The following is a 26,404-nucleotide window of genomic DNA, read 5'->3' as shown; positions in this document are numbered from 1 at the left end:
ACTGTGTCCTTTCTTTGGCATTTCCGTTACTTCATCTCTAGTCAGTTGTATGAGATTTCTATTAAAGCTCTTTTCTTCCTTTTGTGTTTTTTTTGTTTTTTTTTTTAATGCTGTAAATTTAATTTACCATGTCCATAACTTCAAAGGGTGTTTTCTATGATTATTATAGATTAATGATATGTTATATTAATTATATGTTATATAATTATATGATTATTATAGATTTAATTATAGATTTTTAAAAATCTATAATTAAAATTTTAAAATTGTAACAAAAATATGTAAATTTACTTGTAAAAACATTGTCATGTTTTATGAATTCTGACTATTAGAATAGCCAGAATTATGACACTACCTTGGGATAAGGTAGTGTCATAATTTAAAAATGCAGAGGAATGATAATGATTTTCAAAGCAATATTTTGTAGATTGTCCAGCTAAGTTAGCTTTTTACACATTGTCCTAAGCTGGTGGTGAGCTCAGTATAATCACAGCAGTGAGCTTCTTCAGAGGGGTCTGTGTAAAAAATGGCAAATTTGACAGCATTTCAGGATTCCATAGATAAAACAGATGAATGTCATGTATTTCTAAATGAATTCTCAAATGTTAAGAGTCCTCCTCTGGTTCATTTGAATGTTGTAAAATGAGTGATGAATGGAGCAATGTTGAAAACAGCTTCTTTGTGAGAAGTCAGAGCAACATGACATAACTTTCAGACAGCCCTGAGGCACTGGGGGTCAGAGGCATTTTTAGCATCTCTGGTGCTTGTACCACGCACGTGGGGAGCCCCATCCCTCGTGCTCCTGTGCCTGCTTTGGGGAGCAGAAGGTCAAGAGCCAGGCTGATGTCAGAAGACAGACAGACAGACAGACACGTAGGCAAGACTCAGGCTGACCCCAGGCAGGCTCAGCTCTGGAAAGGTCAGCTTTTCTTGCACTGAATCCCTGTTGAAGGGTTGGATGCTGCAAAAAGGAGCCCCAGATGTGCTGATGGAGACTGGAGGAATAAAATTCCATGCAAACACCCTGCCCTCATTTTGACCTGCACAGCATGCTGGAAGTCTGTGAGGTGAGGTGTTGTAAACAGAATGAGAAATTAGTGGGGTTATTTTAAAGAAACAGCTTCTCTGAACCATCTGCTGCAGGGTACCAGTGAGGGAGAAAAATAAACCAGTTTGCTTCACAAGTATAATGAAATAAAATAATTAAAAAATTAATTGGAAGGTTCTGCTAACCGATTGACAAATTTCAAACCCTGATGTTTATTTCAAAATGCAACTAAGAATTGGGTAAAACAGCAGAGAGAGAACACTGCACCTTCTAGCTAATATGCCACATTACAGAACTTGTTTGCATGGTGGAACATTTAGAGTCAGAACTGGTGTCTTTCACTCTGTTTCAGATAAAAGAGGGTTCATCTGCTTAGCAACAGTATTTTTTTCTGCTGTATTGTCTATTGAATTTGTGTACATGAGGTGGGTATGAGCCATAGGCTTTCAGTGTGTTTTGAAACATTTCTTCTTCCTCCCAAGGACAAACTTGGAGAACAATAAATAGGCTAAAACCTTAAGAAATAAGATTAAACCCCTTCCTACAGAATAATAACAATAAATATTACACAGAGTCTTAAATATCACAAGACAGTGGGAGGGAGTTACTCTGTCAGGCTGCCCAAAGCCCAGGCAGCCAGTGGCTTTTGTTGGATGCATTTCTGTACATTTTGGTTAACCCCTTTTCCCTCCATTTGATGTGGGTGTTACGGGGCTGAGTCATTGCTTGCACTATCTCTGCAGTGCTTGCAAAACATTAAGAAAAATAGCATCTACTTGGGAAGTGTGATACCTCAGTGCTTCTGAAAGCTAAATTCTCATTGACAAAGAGAAAACAGGGAGGTTTGTCACCTGGTGAGGGACAATTGAGTAAATCAGCAGATGTGGCAGAGAAGGTCATAATATTGCGTCAGAGCTTGGATAATAAGGATGTGTGTTTTAGCCAGGCCCCTTCAAGATTGGGGAAATTCTTTTATTGCTCAAAATATCAACCAAAGACAGCTTTTATCAGGGATGTCAGCTTCATATAGTGATGGTGAGTAGGCTCAAATTAAGAGAATGTAATTTGATTTCCCACAGTAGTGGTTTTGTGAGCCCTTGGTCTTTCACAATGCGTTATTAAGAAAAACTGCTTGCAGACAAAAGACAATTGCTGTACAAAGTTGCTACCAAAGTTTGCCTGGCAATTAAAACCTGTAGCTGCTGTGTTGTTTGGTTGTTTTTGTTTTTGGTTTTTTTTTAATTTTGTAATAGGGGCTTGGCTGCAATCTGAGGTAAAGAAACAATAAAACTTCATAGAGACTGATGAGCTCTCATGTGATACAGCATTTGTGACTATCTATCCAAAGCAAATTATACTTTTCAATCTCCATCTCCGAGTGAGATTCTTTCAGTCTGTAGAGTGCTGTTCAGAGCCTGGAGTGCAGATTTACTGGTTCTGTGTTTTTCATGATGAGTTGTGTTTCTTGGTCCCTGCACTGGGACTTGCACTCACAGAAGGAACAGCCACCAAGGCAGCAGGGCCTGTCAGGTTTTGTTTATTTTTTTTTTTTCTTTAGGAACCACTACAAATTTTGTAGGGAAGCTTAACATGGATCCTCCTCCCACCAAATCCCCGTGGGATTCACCATTTATTCCAGCCTGACAGGTAGTGTAGCCAGAGGTCACTGCAGGGTGAGAGTTGCTGGTTTGGGGAAGGCAGAGCTGGGAAAAGGCAGGATGAAGAGCTCATGAAAGGAAACCCCACAAGTATTAGTCCCCCACAAAAGCTGGGTGCAGCAGTGCTGGCAGGTCAGATCTGAATGGGCTTTAAACCTGTTCCTGAAGCTTTCATGTATTCCATGCTATGCCGCAGTGGGGTCTCTTATCTAGGTTAGAAAGTAAAAGCAAAGGAGGTTAGATTTTATTTTCCCCCTTTCTGTTTCACACAAAAAGGAAAAGACCCATCCCTGGAAAATCTTCCCATATGCCTGAGAATTACTTTCCTGTCTGTTGGTAGGGAGGTGCTGTGGAGGCAGAAAGGTTTGCATGTGGTACAGAGTATCCAAGGCCAAACAGAACCTGCTATTTCACAGCTTTCTTCTGTTCTGCTCATAGAATTTCTTAAAGCTCACAGTATCAGAGTTGGTGTCAGTGGATTTTATCCTGTAAAATAAAGGTTATCTTATTTACTTTCCATCTAGTAAAGTCTAATTTTTGTATTCTGGCAGAAAATTGTGTTACATATCTTCAAGGTAATTGTGTTTAGTCATTTCTGTATTTTTAGAAAGCTTTAGTAAATTCTTCATTCAGAATCTAATTTATTATGAACTGTTCTTTAATAGACCATTATGTCTCTATAGAATAAAAGTACTATCATAAAATATCTTCTAGCTAACAATGAATCCATTTGGTGATAGTTTTTCAAGGACAACTCCAAATAACTTTGGTTTAGAAAGAAGGCAAAACAATCATTAAATGACAAGTTGTCTGTGAAAAATGATTTGTCAAAACAGTTTAGTTAACTTGTACATACATTGGTTTGGGAGCCCAGCTTACATTATTCACGTTAACAATATACTGCAATGGTTTAATGTACCATAACAGTTAAAATTAGCACATTAGTGGGGTTCTTTCTTCTGCAACAGCTTATCATGATGATACAGAACTCCACACTGCATGGCTTGCTTGCACACATTTATTAAGGTGCTGTGGAAAAGTCTTACAATTAAAACCTGGATAGCCTTGAAAAGTAAGAAATGAAGTAGCTGGGGATTGATTTCAAATTTCAGTGAAAGCAAGTTAATGAACTTGTGTTGATATGTACAGTCATGCTTGTCTTCTACCTGATTCAAATGCAGTGGCCGTGGGACCTCTCACAATATCTGAGGCAAATTAGTTCTCATTGCAGCCAAAAAGGATGGAAAAGGAAATTGCATCTCAGGGGATTATTTGCTTCCATTTTGATTCTGTTTCCTTGCCTGCCCACATTACTGAGCTATCCATGTACTTTGGGAGTATATTGGGAATGAGTATCTCTTGGGTGGTTTCCTTCTCTTTCTTTTTTCATCCACAAAATGTGACTGATTGCTAAAATGTGTAGGGTCACTTGTGGCTGTGCATTTGTTCATAGAAGCACTGGCTGGAGAGTTTGAAGAGTGAAAATTTTGATCACTTGTGTGAGGTCTTGGCAGCAATCCCTTTGCTGCTGCTGTGTTGTTGATAGAAAATTGCGTAAAACTTTGCAGTACAAGCAAATTTCTCCTCAGTATGGGTGTTACCACTATACCCTCACCTCTCCTTGAGAAGGAACTGTCTGGAGAGGGTAAGGAAAGCTCTGCCACTTTTATTGGGGTTAATTAGTAGTTTTTGCCTTGGAGAATCTCAGTATATAATAAATAAAATTGCAAAATCCTATTTCAAGTGTGAAAATCAGGTCATTTCCATGGGTTGACAGGATACATGAAAGAATTGATGCCTCCAGACATAAAGGCAGATGTTTTGGTCTTGTCCTTTATATATGAGGAAAGAATAAGGAGTCTCCTTGCTATTTCCAGTGTTCTTCAAAGTTGCTTGATTTATAAACTAATATTTTATCTCCTTCCTACTTTGTGTTGGCATAATTGGAAATGAGATTTACGTGCAGTTTTGCCTTGCCCATCTCTAAATGTTCCAGTTTTGGGCCTGCATTTCCGAGAACAGGTGTGGGAAAGCAAATGAAACCTGATGGGACGTGGAGAATTTCAGCTAAGCAAGGATTTGAACACTACAAAAATAAAAGTCTCATCAAAGTTTTCACACTCACTAAATTATTGTTTTGGACAGCTGAACTAGATTAACTTTTCAACACCTAAGTTGAAGAAGTTTTTCACTGATATTTGGTTTCACCAAGGTACCTCAGACTCAGCATTTACAGTTCAGTCTGATGGAGATAATTTAAGAGTTCTTTGTGGAATCAAAGCAAATGCTGAAGAATAACCTAAGAATAACCATTGATTCCAGTTGTTGAGGAGAAATTTCACACTAAATACAAGTACTTTCTTTCATGCTTTACATAGCCATCTACATGCTGATCTCACCCTCATATGGACATTTGATCTTCATTAAATAAAATACTTTCTGCACTTAACTGAGAACTAACCATGTGGGAGCATTTGGCTGGGCTCTTCTTCCTTCCCCATGCCCCCAGTCTGGTTTTAGGCTGAAGGAGAGACAGGGACAAAAACATGTCATGCTTGTAACTTTTTTCCCCCAAGTTACTAGGAACATTATCTGTTTGTTCTGGCTTTAGGAAATGCAATCAACATCGACAAAAAAGCTGCCAAAGGGGTGTTCTCAAAAAGTTAGTTCTGTTAAAAGTTCTGCTGGAAATGGGTGCATGTCCAATCCAAACCTTTTATATCTGACTAATGGCTAAAACTTTTAAATAATAAATACCATAAAAAGAATAATAAAGTATTATTTCAGAAAGAACCAAAAAGCTGCATAGCAATTGGGAATTTATGTTCATGCTTTGCTTGATTCTTCATCAAGAATCACCCATTTACCAGTTTGGGCTGCTCTTAACAGGGACATCCTTTTTATGTGTGCTAAATGGAGACCAGCAGCAGAGGTACATAAATGGGGTTCTTCCCTTCTGCATGCACGTTGGAGATTAAGTTGGCTTTGTGTGAACAGGTCTGTACTACTGAAAACATGAATAATGTTAGTTTCTGTAATTGCTAACATCTGGCTTTCCATAAATCTGTTAAATTACATGGAAACAGAATTAGATTTCAGTGCCATAAGTAAAGCAATTAAATGCAACTCTGTAGGCAATATGGCTTTATCTTCATCTGTGAAATCCTTTTAGTTTTGAGCTGTGAAAGCTACCCTTCCAGTCTGCACTGTTATTCTACTCCATCCTATACAGATTACAGTCAAGGAGCTCTTAATGTGGTAGGGAAGGCAGTATTGGTGGTGCTTGTTGAAACCACCAAAGGCAACGTGAATACTTCATTTATACCTTTGTTTTCAACAAAAAATACAAGTGAAAGCCTATTGAAAGGAAAATGGGAAATATTTGAGAATGTTTTAAGTTTTACAGTAGCTGTTTGGATATAATTCATTTGATACCAGTTCATTCATAGTTCTCTTTATGTCAGTCTTCATGCTTTTTACCTCCTGCAGTACTCTGGCACTTGTTAAACAATGAACTACAAATTTTAATTTATCTTTGTGCTTCATCTTTTTCACCACCAGTAGTGAATATTTCAAGCACTCAGTTATGGCTAAGTTGTGCACTAGAGCAACAATGTTCTTTTGTGGCAATTCAGACTTTCAGGACAGCAAAATGCCCCATTTGTAGGCAAGTGTGAGTGATAAGCAGTGGAATCAGGCTGTCAGGCCACTGGGACCCTTTGTGCAAAGGGCTGGCCCACAGGTTAGCCCAGGAGTGAAGCCCTGGGCAGGCAGGGAAATAAATTACCTCCAGCCTCCCTTTGCATCTGTGAGCACAACAATGAAAAGTCATTTTCTGGCAGCCCAAAGCTTTGACTCGGTTGTGCAGGCTGATTTTCACATTTCATCAAATCCAAGGGTGTGAGCACATTTCCACTTGTTCCTGGAGTATTTGTGAGTTGAAATCAGGAATTATACTGAATTTAGCAATATGGTTGTTGTAAAGAGTTTCCTTCAGCAGAATGAGAGAATCTTTAGTCTTTTTAAGATAGGACACTTTGAGGTGATGAATTATGAACTTGTAGCACCTGTCCTAAAAGTAAAGCCACTGGACATCACATCCTACCTAAATTAGACTTTAGGTAACTTTTTGTTTGTAAGTTCTTCTGACTTTGTTGGTGTAGAGGGAAGTTAAAAATACTGTTGGGTAATACTGAACAGTTAAAATTTCACCCTAGCAATAAGGTAATTTCAAATTATAAGTATGGTGGTTCTTCCTTGTAATTTCTGAATTTACCTAATGCTATTCTGGAACTATCATGAGACAAACCATCACATACTTCTAAAGGATTTTATTTTCTACCCTTCCTTCCACTGTTGAGTACAGTTTTCATTGCTCATGTTGGAGCAAAAGAGACCCACCAGTGTACTGGTATTTCATCTGGACAATTTGCCAATATATTGTTTAAGAAAAATCCAAAGTTATTGTCTGAAAGAAACACCAATTTTTAGCAATGCAATGTGCTTAAAAATCTAATAGCTCTCATTGCAAGAAAAAGAACACTGCATGAACTCCCTAGATAAATTCATATTGCATAATTATATTTTACCCTCCAAGAGCAAATTTATTGGGATACTGTAATTCGCTTTTCTCTGGTGTATAATCATTTTCTCTTGTCACCTATTCTTTGTGTCATTGCTAAATCATACTGCATAGCTTTAAGACATGTTTTTTTGTGTATAAGGTGCCTCCAAGTTCTTTTTTATTCCTTTTTTTGCCAATTCATTTACACCTTCCAGCAATGGGGAAAGGATGCAACTGACTGCTTTATTATGGGGAATGTTGCTTGTGCTAGGAAATTATAAAGAGTAATGCAATTCTATTTTGATGTAAAACCCAGAACAGAGAGTGGTCTCGTTAACAGAAAGCCACTCTGCTTGCTAGTTTCCAGTCACTGGGAAATGAATATGCACATTTATCTGAAGGTTCCAATTTGTCACTGATGTATGGTTTCACCAGGTACCTCAGACTCAGCATTTACAATTCAGCCTGATGAGATTATTTAAGAGTTCTTTGTGGAATCAAAGTAAATGCTGAAGAATAACCTAAAAACCATCAGTGCTTTAAGTCTACCAAGTAAATATGGAAGCTATAAAAAGGAATACATCCTCATCCAGCAACAGCAATAAGCAATAATTACTTAATTCAGAAATAAAGCTTACCCCATGAAACATGTGCCTAAAGCTTTTATGAACCTTTATATTGCTGTTTTGCAGATATCGATGAGTGTGCCTTAAAGATCCACACCTGCTGGAATGACTCGGCCTGTGTGAACCTGCCCGGAGGCTTTGACTGCCTTTGTCCCTCGGGGCCATCTTGCACTGGAGACTGTCCCCACGAGGGGGGCCTCAAGAGGAACGGGCAGGTGTGGACCCTGCGGGAGGACCGGTGCTCCGTGTGCTCCTGCAAGGTGAGATCCAGGGCTCCGGGGGGCTCTCCTCCTCTGGGCTCGTGTCAGAAACCCTGTTTGTGCTGTTGGTGGCAGAAGGATTAGCCTAAGCCCAAGGCAAAAGGTAAGCTGGACACTGAAGCTGGGGTGGGGATGTTCTTCTGGGAAGGCTTTTATTTTCTTGATTTGCTCAACCACATACTTAACTTAATGATGGTCAGCCCTGCTGAGCTTTTACCATGTCGCCCTGTGGGCCAGAGCATTTCAGACTGTGCCTTAGAGAGGGTTTTTTACCCTTTACCCATTACCCTTTAACACAATGTGCAGGTTCCAGCATGCTTCCTGGAAATGCTGAAAACTTACTTTATTTTCTCTTTTGTATGAAATGCTGAAAACTGACTTTAATTTCTGTTTCCTATGAATATGCACCTCTCAGCAGTGCAGTCAGCCCACTTTCTCTTGGCTGTGTTTCCCTGTGCTTGGAATGCATTTGAGTTAACTGGGTGAGAAGAAAGGTAGGAGCATGAGTGAAAGGCCAGAAGACCCAGCACTGGCACTGGTTTCCTCCAAGTGAACAGGGGTGAGGTGAAGGCTGAAGGCCAGCTTTTTCCTTGGCTGTGTTGGCAGGTCTTCCACCTGAGCAGTGCAGCTCTCTCTGCTTGTTTGGAGAAGCCAGGTCTGGTACCAATGGAGGTACCTTAAAGAATTAACATTTAGACCAGGGTGGGAATTTTTTGTTGTTGGCTTTTTTTTTCCCCTGAATATTACTTTTTTTTTTAAATTTTTTCTTCATATGGTAACCAAGTTAGAAGAACATTTGGCTGTGCTTTCCTGATTTTCACTAGTGGACAGAGGAATGCTCTCTTTGAAATCAGAAGAATTTTAGAAACACCCTAATCTGAGAAGTGGTTGGTCTTTTATGGTCACTTTGACCTGATTTGTTCACAGTGTGGGTAAAGGTGTCCAAAGGCACGGCAAAGCACTATAGGCCCACACATGAGATCAGGTAAAATTAAGTTTTGGCCTCTGTGAGGAGTTGAGGATGGAGCATAGAATTGGCCTATCAGCCTCCATATCTCAGTACCTGGGAGCCAGAGAAGCAGAGGGGAGCAGAGGGAAGGAGGAGTTTTGAAGCTGCAGGAAGCTGAAGGCCTCATCCTTTCTGTTTTGCAGTGGTGTAGCAGAAAGGAAAATTAAGCCTTCAGAGTGAATACAACCTAAAGAGTACACTGCTGGTTTGGGCTCAGTAGGGAATATGTTCTTGTGAGTTGCTATATTTTTTACTTCAAGTAGCCTCAAGCTCCCTAAAACTCCTCCTTTAGAAACTGAAGTGTACAACTTTACTGAATAGACATCAAGCTCTTATGGTAATCTTGGGGAGCTGGCAAGCTTATGAAAGGATTTCCAGTCAGTAGACTAAGCAGTTTAATGTATGTGGAGACATCTGGTCTGCCTTTGCAGAATTATAACTATTAGTATTCACATTTTAGATCACTTGCAATTTATGTTATTTACCATTTCTCATTGCATGTATATCTTATGTTGAATGCTCTTGCTAGTATATGAAAATACAGAAATTTTTAACTAGTACATGGTTTAAACTGAGCCTGACACTGTTGTTATGACTCTTACTATGTGTCTTCCTCACTTCACTTTTTCCCTCTGTGAATTAACACTTGCATTTAATTTCCTTCCAGTAGCTGCCTGATTCAAGAGCAAATTCTTGTCTACAGCTTAAGGAAAACAAGAAGAACTCCTTATAGATCCTTATAGATCTCAGGCAGAATGGGAAGTCTTCACTCAGTGTTTAATGAAATACATTTTTATACATCCTGATAGCTTCCACAACACCAGACTGCTCAAACCTCTCCCTTCCATGCAATTGCATGGAAAACTGCCCCTGCTTGATATTTGCAGCCTGCTCAGTTTGCAGTGAGGAAAAAAGCAGAATGTAACTAAACCATTCCTTATACTACTTTGCAATGATCCTGCTTACTTGTTTTACCCAAAAGATTGGCTTTTGTTTTGCTGTAGTTACTCTGGCAAAGGACAGGTGGATATATTCAGGTTGAAACACAGAGTTACCAGCTTTAAAATATTTTAACTTGCATTCTGGTACAAAGGAAATACATTAACCTTACTTAATGAACTACAAAGCTATTTGTGAAGAAGAATACTATAGAATAGAGGAAATTATATTGCTTCATTTATGTAATGAAGCAAAGTGTCATTACTGAAGCACAGGCTATTTCAGTGTTTCACTGGACCCAGTGTCTTCAAACCATTCTTGTTCATTGAAATGTACATAAAGTTTACAAAATCATAAATTCTCAAAACTATAAATTAACACTGTTCCTTTGGTACATTTGACTTGTCTTGTATAGTCATCTTTCTGAAGGATTGTGGATTTAATAGACCATCACATTTAAGGCTAGAGTTTGGATGGGAAGCTATTGTGCTCTTGAAAAGAGCAAAGCCTGGCTGTGCAGTCTGGGCCTTTGAGTCTGTCTCTGGTTAAGGCAGCCCTCCCTTGCCTGTAAAAAAGGCCTGGGAGATGCACACAGCACTGGGAGCAGGGGGATCTGCCAGGCTGATGTGTGTTCCTGAGGGTGAGAGCCTTTTGGTGGTTTGGTTTTTGCAGGGCCTGATTTCTTCCCAAACTGGCTTTGGGGCTCTGTGAAAACTTGGGCCAGCCTTAACAGCTGTTCTCTTCTGTGTCAGTTTTTGCTTTGATTAGAACAATTTTATGAGCATACCTCTGATGCTTTTGAAGAATGTAGAACTGATTCATTGAGTAAGGTGGGAAAGAAGAGGTAGTAATGAGATGGTATATGTTATTAGAAAGAAGAAAACAAGGTTTTCTATATCTATTTCTCAAATTTCTCAGGGCTACTGCTGAGCTGCAAAGATGCACATGAGATAGTCTAGCTTATGAGGCTTTCTCCTGCTGCAGTATAGGGATAAAAATGTTTTTTTGAAATGTCCAGAGCTGATGAGGTTGTACACAGAACACAGGTGCTTAGAGACTAAACACAGTAGCAGTATATTATGATTACCAAAAGTTCTCTGGCAAAATCATCAGATTTTTCCAGTGTTCTGAAATATGGAGAGTAAAGGCAACATAGAACATGCTCAGGGAAACACAGTGTCACCAGCCAAAAGGGAAATTTTGAAAACTGATCTTGAAGGCTTAGAAACTGAATTGCATTTAAGCAGATGGGCTGTTGTTAACCATTATTAATGAGCACAGAAGAGCAAAGAGACTACCACGGTCAAGGTTCCCTGGATTCCTGTCACAGCCCTGCATGCCTGGTGCTGCTCATCCTGACAGAGCTGCTGGGCTAGGCTGGCTTGTGATGTGCAGCTGGACCTGGCCAAACACACGGCCAAGGAAATGGGCTCCTGCCATTCTGCCTTGTGATTTACTCAGACTGATGAGTAAGGAGATAAAGATTGTTTATCCCTGCTCCCACAGCTGAAGTGGCAGTCTAGCCACTAGTACAGAATACTTACCTTGGTTTGATACAAGGCTGAACAAAGCTTGTAGAGTAATGTGTGCCTAAATTATAATGCACTAAATTATAATGAATTATAAGTTATTTTATCTTTTAAGCTAGTGTACTGTAGACCCAGATGTGGGAGAGATACAGAGGTCATAATAAATAACAAGTAATGCTACTGTGATTATGCTATATTTTGCCTTGATTCAGTTAAAGGGATCACCTTTATTCAAGTTATTTTCCTCACAGTGGTACCTTCAGTCAAAATAGTGCTAAATAAATATTATATGTATTAGAGTGGCAACTGGTTGAAGAGTTTGTTGATGTAACCAATGAGATATAAGATTGCTTCACTGTATTTCACTGAGATACTGACTGCTTTTAAATTCAGTTGGCTGGAGACAGGAAAAAATGTGTTGTCAGGTTCAGCCAGAATTGGATCCATGCACTGACAGAACCTGGGATAGTACTGGTATTTGTTGTATTATAACAGGCAAGATCCGTTGTTGTGGTGTTGGGAGTCCCCAGGACGAGGTGAGAGATGAGAATTTGGCTCTGAGTTCTCAGAAGGCTTATATTATTATATTATATTATATTATATTATATTATATTATATTATATTATATTATATTATATTAATCAATTATATTATATAACGTTACATACGTTACTTTAAATGACATTATTATATTGTTATATTGTTATATTGTTATATTGTTATATTGTTATATTGTTATATTATTATATTATTATATTATATACTAAAACTATACTAAAGAAAGAGAAAGGAGACATTAGAAGGCTAGAGAAAGAATGAATAATAAAAACCCATGGTAGACCAGAGAGTCTGATACAGCTGGACTGGGATTGGTCATTAGGTAAAACCAATTCACATGGAAGCAATCCAAGATGCACCCGTTGGTGAGCAACCTCCAGACCACATTCCAAGCAATCATATAATTATTGTTTATGTTTCTTTTCTGAGACTTCTCAGGGGAAAAATCCAAGGAAGGGATTTTTCAGAACGCATCATGGTGCCAACGCACTCCTTATTGGCGTGGAGCGCACCGAGCAGTTGCCGTTCCCTGGTTAGCCGTGCCCTTTGCTGCCAGCCCCGTGCCCTCGGCCGGGCCGTGGCTGATGGCGGGCCCTGTGTGCTGCAGGACGGGAGCATTTTCTGCCGGAGGACCGCGTGCGACTGCGGGAGCCCCAGCGCCGACCTGTTCTGCTGCCCCGAGTGCGACACGCGTGTCACCAGCCAGTGCCTGCACCAGAGCGGCCAGCGGCTCTACCGCAGCGGGGACAACTGGACCTACAGCTGCCAGCACTGCCGCTGCCTGGTAGGGGCACAGCGCGGGGCAGGGCGAGCAGCATTGTGGCTGTTAGCAGCACACACCTGCAGGCGGGCTCCCGGCTCCTCTGTCGCCTGCTTTTCCACCCCAGTCCGATCTGGGGCTGGCACCCTATGAAATGATGGTGGGGTTTGCCTTCCTGACCGCACCCCAGAAGGCTGCCACCTGTGAGGAAGGGGAAACCAATGCCGAGAAATAAGTTATGTCCATAGCACAAACCTTAGAAGGGCTAAGACATAAAAGGGCAATTCCTCAAACTACCACCCATCCATATTATGGATTTCAGAATCCATAATATTAATTCCAGGGATTGGGTGATGATTAAGTCAAGGCGAGATCAGTCTCTAACTCCTCAGTGGGAAGGTCCCTTTCAGGTACTGCTCACCAGTGAATGGTGATGGTGATGATAATGAAGCATTTAGAGAGTCCCAGAGAGCTGAAATCTACACCATCAGTTTTTGCCTTACTGCTGAATAAGCAGGTTTAATGAGAAAAATTGAGAGCTTGACAAAAACCTTGGAAACCTCAACACTATATTAATTTTAGCATTAGTCTGCTTTTGAGAACTTTTATGAGGTTGTCTGATATTTAATGACTTCTTCAAACCTTTTGGGCATGTGATGGAGTTGGTTGGAGAAGTTTCAGTTTTTAATTATATCTGTCTTGTCAAAAGGAATAATAAATTTAGTTATTTATTTATTTGTTTGAATTCTGCAAATCTGGAAGCATGGAGTGCCAGTGTCACTGTATTGTCACTATGGGACAGGAAAAAACACAAGCTCACACTGCTGTTCTCAAGGTGAAGGAAAAGGGAAGTTTATTTTCTGATCCAACATTTACAGGTTTCCAAAAGTGACAGTGGATTGGAGGGTGACAGTGCCACCTCTCCAATGACACTGGACAGTCCATCAGCTTTCTCCTCTTCCATAAAAGAATGCAAATCAATGAGTTATTTACAGCAAGTGTGTGAGAAAGTTCACTACAAGAATGTCAACATCAGAAGGTTTAGAAAATCTTAAAAAACAGGGTGATGCTGTATAAATTAGAAAAAAATTACCAAATAAGACTGAAATTACTAGAAAAACATACAGAATAACGATCACTTGTTTTCTCTTTAGACACTATAGATTATTCCCTTAAAGCTTTAGGTTTCCCATAGATATGCTAATTAGTGCATCAATGAAGTTCATTAAAATTATCAGTTTTCTATTTCTAGCTGTCTGTATAACACAGTCTTTATATATGTTACTAATCAAGAGGTGTCTGAGAATCAGGAAGGAAATTACATTCAAAGCTAAGTTGCTGTCATGAGGTAATTATCCATAATGCACAGAGTAAGTATTGAGGTTGTGGCTTGCAGTTTCTTGCCTAATTTTATTATTGGGATAACAACCAAACCTGTAAGACAGTGATGCCCAAATCAGTGTTGTATGTCAGGTTCCGTGCAGTGTGTGACGTTCTCAGCATCTGAAGTGTTTACAGAGCAGTAAAGAACAAGTTATTGAAGAACTTTCCAAGATAAATTTAGACATGCAGAGAAACACTGTGCAGAAGTGACCTGATGTTTTTGTCTTCTCCATGTCTCTGTCTGCTAAACTGTTTCATTTTTTTTTTCAAATAAAAATAATAATAAAATTAAAAATAAATAAATGATGGAATAAAATAAGTCAGTGGAACACAAATGGTATTGCTCTAACAATTCCTTTAGGAGCTGATAATAAAGTTGATATTGGCAGTTGCTACTTCAATCAATGTTCAGTGCTTCTCCAACATACTAAACTACATCTATCTGCAGTGTTAATTTTCTATATCTGCAGTTTTAGCTTGCTATTAAACACTTGCTGTGATCCTGCAGAGATGTTTATGTGACCAGGAGTAGAAAGAGTGCATGAGTCTGCAAGGCAATCACAGCAAAAATTATAGTTTGTAGAAAATATTAGTACCCAGTATTTAACCCTGCCTTCAGAAGCCCCAAAGAATTCAAGTGCTCCTGCTACAATGATGAGTGTTGTTGTTTAGTCAGAAATCAACCAAATTACAATCTGCTACATTTAGGAAAATTCAGCTGAACATTCAACATGTATTTGTGTGACCAACCTAACTGAGTTCTGAACCATTCAGTTTGTTGCAATTTTGGCAAAACAATGCTTTCAGAGGGTAAAAAGTTTCTTGTTGGTTGATAAATGGCAGGTGCAATGACACTTGCTTCAATGTTTATAGGAAGGAGAGGTGGATTGCTGGCCCCTCCAGTGCCCGGCGCTGAGCTGCGAGTACACAGCCATGTCGGAGGGAGAGTGCTGTCCCCACTGCGTCAGTGACCCCTGCCTGGCTGACAACATCACCTACGACATCAGGAAAACCTGTCCAGATGGCTATGGGATCACCAGGCTCAGTGGTGCTGTATGGACAATGGTGGGATCTCCCTGTACAACCTGCAAATGCAAGGTATGGTGGGCCTGCTGGAATGGTCGTGGAATGTACCCGATAAAATTGGGGTCCTTTTCTTCTCCTGGAGGCTCACATTAAGATCTTGGGGAGGTAAATGAGACCTGAGAGCCAGCAGAGAACCCATGTGTTTTCTGTCTGGCAGAGTAAAAGCAAAACAATTCTCTCCTTGTTGAAAATGTTGAGCACAGATACGTTGCTATCCTAGCGCAACTTTCAGACATTCTCTTGAAGTGCCCTTCAGGCATTCTCAGTATGAGTCAAGAGTAACATTTCAGTAATTACCTAGTGTGGATGTTCATGAAAATGTGTATTTATTACAGAGCTGGTAAGCTGAAGCAAAAACACTGCTATAAAAGTTTCACCAGCAAGTACACAAGTTAAAAGGCATCGCAGCTCTGAGATAAAGGCACTCCCACAGCAGTGATGGGAAGGGGATGTCACAGTTTCTGTCCCCTGATCTCACCAAGATGAATTTAATCCAATGGCTCTCATGCAGGAGTGCAGTCTATTTCCCTTGCTTTGTGCAGTGATGACCCCACTGTGCTGATATCAGAATTATGAAAATGTTGTTTAGGGTTATATAAATGTTCTTCTGTTCACTCTAGGAGAGAAAGCTATTGCCTCAGGGCTTTAAATTATTGAAGGTAGCATTTCTGCCTTTCTTTTGAGCTTTTTTTTCTGTAGATTTGTGATGGATTAAAAAAAAAGAAAAGTAAAAAAAAAAAAGCTCATTTGGGCGTTTAGTAGCTGCTAAATTTATTTTATTACATAAGATAGCTTTATAAATGACTGTGGGTTAGAAAAAGATACTTAACATTAAATTCCAAAGCTGAGGGCAGTTTATGTTGCCCTCATCCCCTCCATATGTGCCATGAACCAAGAACCTGACCTGTCTTTGAATTTCAGACAAGCTGAAAGCTTCCCTGTGTGGATCACATCAAAATTCTCTCCATTAACTTCTTGCATGAGGGAAACCCCAGTCATCTGTTGCCATTGCTGTATTTTATTATGGGCGCCATATCCAGGTTTCCGGTTCCTGTGGCTGTTCAGTGCTATTTGGCAAGGTTGGGCTCCTCAGAGAGCCACTGCTGGCAGCAATGCCAACGCCCTGGGTGCTGGGGGAGGTGTTTTCAGGTGTTTTTAGGGGATGGCCCTATGTCTGCATGCCACAGCCTTTGCTCCCTGTGACCTGCTGTGCTTGTCTGTCCGTGCAGAACGGGAATGTCTGCTGCTCGGTGGATTTAGAGTGTCTCAACAATAACTGACCCGGCCAGGCTGGACTGTGCCAGGGGAGGAAAACTGCTGGAGTTACCACCTGAAGGAAGCCTGTGCGTTGGCATTTTGTACACCAGACTCTTACCAAAGTCTCCAAAGGAGGAAGATGTGTGGGAGTTGCCTTTGGGAGCTGTCGCTATGCCCATCCCTGCCGGCCTTGTCGGGTGACTTCCAGTGCAGCGCAGAGAGATCAGTGGTTGCTGCAAGTTTTCAGTGTTGTAAATTACACACCTTTCCTGTCAAGAAATTTGCAAATATGTTTAAATTATTTCATGGGTAAACTAATGCTGTATTTTTTGTTTTAATTTGTGTATTGACAACATTGATAGAATTCAGCTCTTCTTATTTTGAATCTAGATTTTACAAATACGACAGCCTGTTGTGATTTTGTCCCATGATATCACATACTTGGTTCCAAGGTCCCTGTTAGATGTATTTATGAAAATATGTATGTATGTACAGTCAGATTGCATAATACTTATATTTCACAGCTGTCCCAACATTTTAAAGCATTCGAAGGTATGGACATAATGAAAGTAATCAAAATAAGTCTGTCTTAAACTATAAAATTAAATGCCATGAACTGAATGAAATGGCAGAATAAGCACTTTCTTCTTCAAACGTGCAGAGCAGCAACAAGACTTCTACAGTGAGAAATGGAACTAAAACCCCATCCCACTGCCAATTCAACACATATTCAAGAAGGAATCACAAGTCATTATCAGCATTGTGTCGAGTATAATTCCTCTGGATTATACAGTGCTAAAAACAGCCAGAGATCCTTAAGGTTATATAGTTTAAGTTGAGTAGTTAGAATTTGCTTGCATTTGCAACATCATTGATGAGTTCAGAATTTTTCCTCTTTTGTGTTTAATAATGATGTCTGTCATCCTCAGTTACTGCTGCCATAGTGACAAAGTGCAGAGGCACCTGTTCCAGCAACAGGAGACCTTAAAGCCTGGTAACTTCCATTACCAACAGCTCGGAAACAGGTTTTATCTTTTCATGTTTTATGACATTCAAAAATACTTAAATTTACTGTGCTGTTGAGGACCTAAGTTTAGACAGGAATTTAAACCAAGACTCTTAGCCCTGTATGGAGGTTAGAGCTTGGATTCTCTTCAGCTAATGTCTGAGTTTTCTTCAAGAGGCTAGAAAGTTTGTGGCATTAGAACAAAAATATATTTCTATGGCAATGCATCTACAGCTTAAATGTCACATTTTTAATGTGCTGTTGTGTTTTGTTCTGCTCATTTGTGTAGTGTTGTTTGGGTTTTTTTCTTTTTGTTTATTTAATTAAACACACTGAATATATGGAAAAGATTGCAGAAATAACTATAGTGGCTACAGTTTGGAAAGTCTACATTTGTGAGTTTTTCATAGTTTCATGAAGAAAATGTGAAACTGATCACTAAGAAAGAAGTGTGACTATAGAGTGAAAATATTAGTTGTTAAATGAAGTACTATTACATTTATAAGGGGACAGAGAATATAAAATTACTTTCAGTCATTCAGATAACTTTATTCCAATTTTTTAACCAGGTTTTGTTTTAGTTAACAACTTTGTGTGGTAAAGTTAAATTTATTTTCTTAAAAGGCCCCATCATTTTCAGCTAATAATGTATTGAGTCTATTTGCATTGCCCTGATGATTGTATAATAAGGGAAAGAGTTGTGTTTTATATGATACTCAAAGGATGTTTGTAAATCATGTCGGCTCATTTTGTATATCACATTGTAAAACCCAATGGTAATTCAGTTGGATAAGATACCCAGTGGGCTGAGATATGAAGGGGAATGATTTAAAGTCTGTGGGCATCTAAATAAACTCCTGTGTACAGATTGCTTTCCCTTAGTTTTATTAGCAGGATTCTGAAACACTGATCAATGTCCTTTCCAGCCTGAGCTCATGATGTTGCAAAACAGGAGAAAAAGTGTTTGCCTAGAGGTATAGCATCAGAATGGTAAGAAATATGTCATTTATACTCAGGCAGAATCATATATTCCAGTCTGTCATATTGGATTTCTGAAGCTCTGTAAATGGATTGAAGACAGTGCAGTCTCTGAAAATCATTCTTATCCCTTTTACCTTGTAGTAGTGAAGCCCTTTCCCAGGATGCTTCTGGAGCTCCAGATCTTGTTAGGATCATATTTAACAGGACCACAGAAGTTCACACTTTTCCACTGCAGACCAATTTTCTTCCAGAGCTCAAATGCAAATTAATTCAGTAATAAAACCCTTTCACAGCATTTTATACAGCATTACGTGTCATTATCTGCAGAGTGATGCAGCTTGAATTGTTTACACAAAGTCAAAATATTGACACAGACCTGTTTATGTTGCATTTTAAGCAGTTGCCCTGACTGTGATGAGCTTTCCCTCATGAAGTAATTTGATCACTAGTCACATCCCATGTTCCTTCAGAGCACTCAGAAGCCCCAAGCCCAGCTCAAAGAGCACTTTATGGAGGAAAACTTAATTCCCTGTGTGACCAAGGTAAGTAAGAACTTTCAAAACTTCTTTCTTGATGAAATTCTCTATTCCCTGTAAAGATATGGACACTAAAATTAAAATGCTGGGGAAAAAAAACAATGTTTATTATAATAATTTGAGAAAATTCTTCTCTTTGTTTGGGAGATGGACAATGTCTCTGCTCAGGAGAATGTATGTATTTTATGTATGTGGTGCATATTTGTAGTGTAGTATTAACTTGAGGAGGACTACCACTAACCTCTGTGCTGCTGGTTAAGGGACCTGGTCAAAGCTGTGGCTAGAGACAATTGCAATTTTTTAGCTATTTCTGTTTATTTATCCTGTGAAAGAGTATTTCCTCTGTAACCCTTCTGATGACAAAAAGAAGTCAATGAGTGACAAACAGAAAATGAAAATTCCAGGTCTGGTAAATGTCCTTGTCCTCCCCCTTTTGGTAGAACACTCAGCCAGGCTGTCCAAAGCAGAGCGTGGTGTTGTGTCTGGTGAGGACAGTGAGTTCTGAGCTCTGTTTCTGGCTGTTTGCAGACTCACATCCTGAGCTAAAGCAAGTGCAAATATTCCTTTGTGGTGGGGTCATGGGCACTCTGAGCCCTGCTGGCCACTAGGAAGGCAAAGCTGAATTGTTCCCCACAAATGCTGAACAATATCAGCCCAACTCGCAGGAGTGTGTGTGGGATTTCTTAGTGCCTTAGTGTTGCCTCAGAGACCTAAATAACAACTGTCTTCCAGTAATATATCTTCCCCCAAGAGCTGTCAGTGAGTTTTTAGGTATAACTGTGTACAAGATTTAATTAATAACATCTTTTCAATCAGATTGCAATGACAACCAAAATATCATCTTTTTTTTTTTTTTCCTCTGACAGACAAGAATGTTTTACAAAACAAAAGGTAAAATGTCAGGAGTGATTACACAAATGGTAGAGTAGATTTTAGCAGATTAAATCATAACTCCTACGAGCAATATGGGAATGTCTCTCATCTAATGGTACTTACATAATCATCATTAATGAGGGGTTTTTAAAAGGGCCCCATGATACAGTTTGATGTAAAATTTTAGGTGAGTGTTGTGATAAGACATAATTGTTTGAGGAACATATTCTGCCAGTGGAAAAATGTGCCTGCCAACAAGCTCCTCTTCTTTTTAAGGTACATCTTTGGAGCTCATTGAAATTTAAATTGGTGTAAGGAAGATTCATGGGAGTATAAATTAAAAAAAATTAAAAGAAATTTAAAAGATCCAGTCTGGGGTGTCTGAATGCTTCATATCCAATTCTTCTCTGGTAGAAGTCAGCAATAATTCTGGCTCAGCTGTCATTGACCTCGGAGGTGTTACTGAGCTGCTGCTATTGCATGTAATCTTCAAATTACTTGCAGGTGCTAACAGGATTAATTTTTGCTGCTTGCTGCCAGTGGATAGTCCCTCTTGCATAGGTTTAGGTGTATGTGAGAAGGATGTGTATCAATAAGCTGATAAAAAGGGCAAATTCAGTGGTTTTTGAAAATTAAACCATCATCAGGTGATTGTCAGCACATGCATATATGATGCCAAAAAACATGCCCAGTGGAAAAAAAAACCACAAACAAACAAACAACCTACAATAAGATTCCTAAAACCACCTATCTGTCTTTAAGTTTTTTTACTGCTACTTCAGGTGTGCAATATGATGGGTAGATTTCTCACTGGGAGCCTAATCTTTGCTTCAGCAGTGCCTTACACTTGAATTTTCGGTTTCCTAAATTTGTACATGAGATTGTTTTGTGTAAGTGTTTTGATTGAAATGGAGTGCTTTGGGGAAGTAAACCTTCCTGTGCTCTGAGAGAGAAGCGGCTGCCACAGGACCTGGACTGATCCAGGCTTCTTTCCGGTGTGTGCCTCTGCCCTGGTGGGGGAAAACACCAAAATCCCTTTGGGAAGGGCCCAGGGTGACCTGGCCAGGGCTCTGGTGTTCCCTGGTGCTCAGGTGATGCTGTCAGTGCTTGCAGCTCTACAGGAGATGCACATCCCTGCTGATGGTGGCCTTTGGTTCTCCTTCTCTCCTCTGTCGTTTCTTTCAAAGGACTCCTCACGTCACCCCTACACATTTCCCTGTCCCAAAGCTCTTTGTGATTGAGGGCCTGGTGGTTGTTCGTGCAGATCCACTCTAGGGAGGAAAGGCTGAGAGGTCCTGCAGCCGATCACACCATCGCTCAAACACAGCACAGACACCAAGGTCTTCCCATTAATTTAAACCAGGGCTGAAAAATCCTGTCTTCTAATACTGCAGTGGATTGATTGCTGTTTGATTAACTCTAAATCTGCTTTTCCTTGAGCAAAAATTGGAAATGTGCTTGATGTAATCCAGTCCTTCTTTGCGCTGGTTTCCCTTTGGCAGTATTAAATATGCAGATTTTTTTTCTACCTGAGTATTATGCAAGATATTCATCCAGGTAATAGAATGTGTGTGTTTTGTTACTGCTGTGTCTCTAGATTCAAAATAGGAAATCCTTACTTAATGTCTATGAAATTACAATCAGAGAATCACCAAACTATGTTCAGGTAAGCAGTAATTTTAATGATAAACTTACCTGTTAAGGTAAGGGTTAGAAAAAAACAAATATGTATTTTTGAAGTACCTATGCAGCTGGAGAGGTGGTTTTTCAACCTGAACACAGTTTTGTCCATTTACTGACATTTGTATTAAATAGTTAGCTGATTAGTGCACACATTTGTGACGGTGTTCACAGGGGTCTGAGGATGAGGGAAGAGACGAGGATCTGACTCCATGGTTCAGAAGGCTTGATTTATAATTTTACTATATATATATTACATTAAAACTATACTAAAAGAGCAGAAGAAAGGATTTTCATCAGAAGGCTGGCTAAGAATAGAAAAAGAAAGAATGATAACAAAAGTTTGTGTCTTGCACAGGGAGTCTGAGCCAGCTGACTGTGATTGGCCATTAATTAGAAACAACCACATGAGCCAATCACAGATGCACCTGTTGCATTCCACAGCAGCAGATAATCAATGTTCACATTCTGTTCCTGAGGCCTCCCAGCTTCTCAGGAGGAAAAAATCCTAAAGAAATGATTTTTTATAAAATATCATTGCTACACACATTAGCCACACAATTTTAATTTATGATTTGCAGGATAGAAGACAGCTTTGAGAACTGCTAAATGAAGTTAGTCCTTGTGCAGGTATGCCTACAAAAATAATATAAGAAACTGCTACCAGCACTTTCTCAAAATCAGGAGGAAATGTCTCTTCTATGGTTTGGGCAAGGCACTTTTGCTGTGTTTTTCTCTTTTTCTGCTGTGACAGCACTGGAAGCCTTTGGAGGGTCTGGGCTGTGGAACTCAAGCCATGAGCCCGCAGTGGCTGCAGAGGAGGGGGTGCCAGGGTGGGATGTGCTCAGGGGGATTGCTGGGGCCTGGCAGCAGCCCTGTGCCACAGCTGTGTGTCCGTCCTTCACGGCTGAAGCAGAGCACAGCAGCTAGCCTGATTCCTCTGCATCTTCCCCAGAAAAAGCAGGAAAAATCTGTTTGGAAGGTGTCTTCTGCTGATGTCTTAAACAGGGCAGAAATGCCTGGATTTATCTGCTTTTCTTAGTGTTTTGTACAGCAGTGGTTAAGGATGAGCCTCCCAGGGCTGGATGATAAGTAAGTGTAGAGCAAAGCAGTTCTTTTCTCAGTGGGCTAATTAGCAATGTCAGCAGGTAGCATGCAATTGTCTTTTGAATTTTGAAGTATTTTAATTAACAAAAAGTGATTGCTCCCTTCTTTGCAGTTTATTCTCTACTTTCCTTGAGAAGTAATATTATATATTATTATTTATAATATTATATATTATATATTATATATTATATATAATTATAAATAATTATAGAATATATATTTTATTATAAATAATTATATTTATAATAATTGTTTAAAATAATATATATAATAATAATATATATATTATTATTTTGCTGATCTCTCTCATCACTGCAATCTTACAACCTGAGCAGATAACACGAGGACTAAGCAAAGGAAATATTTGGTTTTATGCCTCTAGTAAAAGGAAATTTGGAATTGTAACTATCTTTTTTTCATTTAAATGTCACTTTGCTTCATAGTACCCATAGCTAGAATTAATGCATCATCTGGGCCTCAGTCTCAAAATACTTGGTTTTTATTATGAAAGGAAGGCAGATGAAACCAGTTATCTACCTTTCATGCATCCTTTTTTTAATGGTATCTTGCTTTTAAATAGCATCTTGTTTCAGGGAAGAAGGGAGCTGTATTTGAAAGAGTGGCTCCAGAAGTATTTTGGGGTGTGCAGGACGGTGTAAATCACAAACGTTGGCTGCAGCTCCCTATGCCTCTGGAGTTCAGGGGAATTAAGCTGAAGGTTTCCTGTGTCTAAGGATTGCTCAGCATGAAAGTTCAAAGCTATTTCTCTTCCTGAATTAAAGCATTCTTGTAAGATAGATGGGATTATGGTGTGCACATATATATCCTCTACAATTGGGGAAAAAAGAAATTACCCCAGATGACTTTTTCACCTCTGAGTAGCCATCTCATCCTAAGTCAATTGTCAATGTTCGAGATACTATTTACAGAGGAGCTTTTCTAGTGTGAGTAATACTATTTCAAGTGAAAATAGATGGATGTCATCTATTTCAGGTTAGTTGATCCAGTGCAAGGATAGCAATGAGAAATGTCAGTCCTACACGTTCAAAAATTATACCCTAGCCGTGCTAAAATTAGGAGCTAAGTTTAATGGAAACGCGTGTGTTCGAAAATGTACATTTTTCAGTGATTCAGGATTGTCAGTGCTGAACTTAGATTGTTCTTGTCAGTAAGACTGAACTGATGCTTTGAGAAGGCTGATCTAGAACAGAGGCTAGACAAGAGTTAAAGAATAAAGTAGGTGTCATCATCATATTTTCTGAAAAGTCCCTTTGCCCAGGATTCTTCTCCTGGGAAGCTGAGAAGCCTCAGAGAGGAATGAAAACAATAATTATCTGATTGCTTCTCCTGTGTTGTGCTCATGTGGAATGTGTTTGGAGATTGTTTACCCACAGGTGATTGTTCCATTGGATTCTGCTGTAAGTTGTTTTCACTCTTTGGCCAATCAGGGCCAAGCTGTGTCGGGGCTCTGGAAAGAGTCATGAGTTTTCATTATTATCTTTTTAGCCTTCTGTAAGTATCCTTTCTCTATTCTTTATATAGTTTAGTTTAGTATTCTTTAATGTAATATAGATCATAAAATAATAAATTAGCCTTCTGAGAACATGGAGTCAGATTCATCATTCCTCCCTGCCAGGGGGCACCCCACAAATACAACAAGCAGGCTTTTATTAAAAGTCCTCAATGGATCCACCTGGGGCAGCACAAGAGCCCAGGGCTGCACCCAAAATGAACCAAAATGGTCACAAAATGCACGACAAGTCACTAGGTCTGTCGCTTTTATTAAGTTCTGCTCCATTTGAGGAATCAGAGGTGGTCAAAAATTGCAGCCTTTACAGTTGCAGAATTGTAAGAAAGATCCTGGTTAATGAAATTTTCTATGTGTGTGGGGTGATGTTTGGTAATCAAGGCAAAAGAAATCATCAAGTCAAAGCTTGCAAATGGAAGAGAGAGAACCAAAAGGAAAATAAAGCATTGTGCCAAGTAAGCAGGAAGTTCAGAATGAGATTTCTGCATTTTTTATGACATGAGAGTGCTGTCTATAGCAGAAATAAATGGTTTATTAATCTCAGGCTGGCACCAAATGCAAAGAAGAGGTAGCAGTTGAGGAACTGGAAAGCCATTATCAAGTATGTAATGGAACATCACTGAGTGATCTAGGTTATAAACATTCCTGTGGCTTTCTGCATGAGAGAAAAGGGGAGCTGAAATCAAGAAAATAAAACTAATATTACCTAATGTTGGAAATATGATGTCATTGGGCAGTTTAAATTAGAAGAGGAGCATGCAAGAGAAACACATAGGTGGGAGAGCCAGGTGATACCAGCACAGACAAGGATGCTTTTAGCAAAGACAAATGAATTTATGAAGCTGGTGACACTAAATGTGGAAGTGATTTATAGGAAATGCTCCTAAGCCAAGGAAGCAAAGAAAATGAGTCCAAAGGAGTCAACATACTAAAATACAATTAGAGTTTTTAAAATTTGTCTTCAGAATGTGGACACACAGGGTTGGAAATTGCTTCTACCTTTTGATTTTATTTAGAAAAGAACCTGGCCCTGGCCACTGGGAGAAAGTGGGATCTAATAACATAATAGACCATATAATCACAAACTACGTGTTTGAAAGGTAAACAAAATTCTCTTCTGGCAAGGGTGTAACAGGGAGTTACAATTTATCCCTCTCTGCAGAATCTCTCTATACCCCAACCATCCACTTATTTAAATGGTGAGGCAGTTAGAAAGCTTTTGATACAACATTATCTTTAGACATTATAAAGCAAATTATTGGTTAGTATGGCAGTGAAGGCTTTGCTGCAGCTGAGCATGCTTTGCAATGATAGAAGCAGATGGTTTACAAAGTTACAGAATAAGAACTGATTATCAATTTGCTATCCTCTAACAACATCAATGTCGAGTGATAATGTACTGTACTGCTTGTTACTGAGTAAATAGCTATTTTTATATTACTTGCTTTCCTGCAAATTGGCTACTACCAGGAAAAGTGAAATATACGGCTGTGTGATATCCTGAAGCAGTAAACAAATTGCTCAGGGGGAGCATTGGTGAAGCACTGAGGAATATTTGCTGATATTTATAATTTCTATCTCCATTAAAAAACTCCAAAAGTTCACAATTCTCCTAATACCAGAGGTAGTCAGAGCCCTGTTGCTTTACCATTTACTTTTAATACTTTTAATACATAATAGCAAAATACTGAATACGTTCTGTGTTAGCAGAACTCGAAATCACAGGATTTTTAGCAGAAACTGAGCATAAAATGAAATATTATCTTCTTTATTGTTCTCTTTTGGCTTGAAGAAAAGAAAATTCCAGAAGGTTAAAAATGCAGCTAAAAGCAGGAGCACTATTATAATTCAAGGTGACTATGTAGCATGTATAAGTAACCATGCAATAAATATTTTCCCTTTTCATATTCTAGTAGTTTTTAATAGCTTTCCCCAGTTCAGGCGGGGGAAAGGAAGGCCATTATATCTTGACAAGGTGGTTTTCACTCAGGCTGTTGTTCTCTGAAGAAAACAGCC

At 39.3% G+C, this 26,404-nt stretch overlaps 1 protein-coding gene across 8 annotated transcripts in view; it reads left to right on the top strand.

Moving 5' to 3' along the window:
* NELL1 (neural EGFL like 1) overlaps positions 1-18,549 on the top strand; it is a 273,376-nt gene extending 254,827 nt beyond the window's left edge. For 7 of the 8 annotated variants that reach the window (XM_074543909.1, XM_074543905.1, XM_074543908.1 and 4 more), the window contains 4 exons: positions 7,963-8,156; positions 12,799-12,975; positions 15,208-15,432; positions 16,650-18,549. In XM_074543909.1, coding sequence (XP_074400010.1) covers positions 7,963-8,156; positions 12,799-12,975; positions 15,208-15,432; positions 16,650-16,700 — 647 coding nt within the window. In that variant the 3' untranslated portion in view covers positions 16,701-18,549. Of the gene's footprint in view, positions 1-7,962; positions 8,260-12,798; positions 12,976-15,207; positions 15,433-16,649 lie in introns of those variants that run through there. The other variant, XM_074543910.1, reaches the window with a different exon arrangement.
* The last annotated feature ends 7,855 nt before the right edge of the window (positions 18,550-26,404 follow it).

Source organism: Zonotrichia albicollis, chromosome 6 (assembly GCF_047830755.1).
Source record: "Zonotrichia albicollis isolate bZonAlb1 chromosome 6, bZonAlb1.hap1, whole genome shotgun sequence".
Lineage (NCBI taxonomy): Eukaryota > Metazoa > Chordata > Aves > Passeriformes > Passerellidae > Zonotrichia > Zonotrichia albicollis.
Note: the sequence above shows the minus strand (reverse complement) of the source record. Positions and strands in the feature narration are given on the sequence as shown.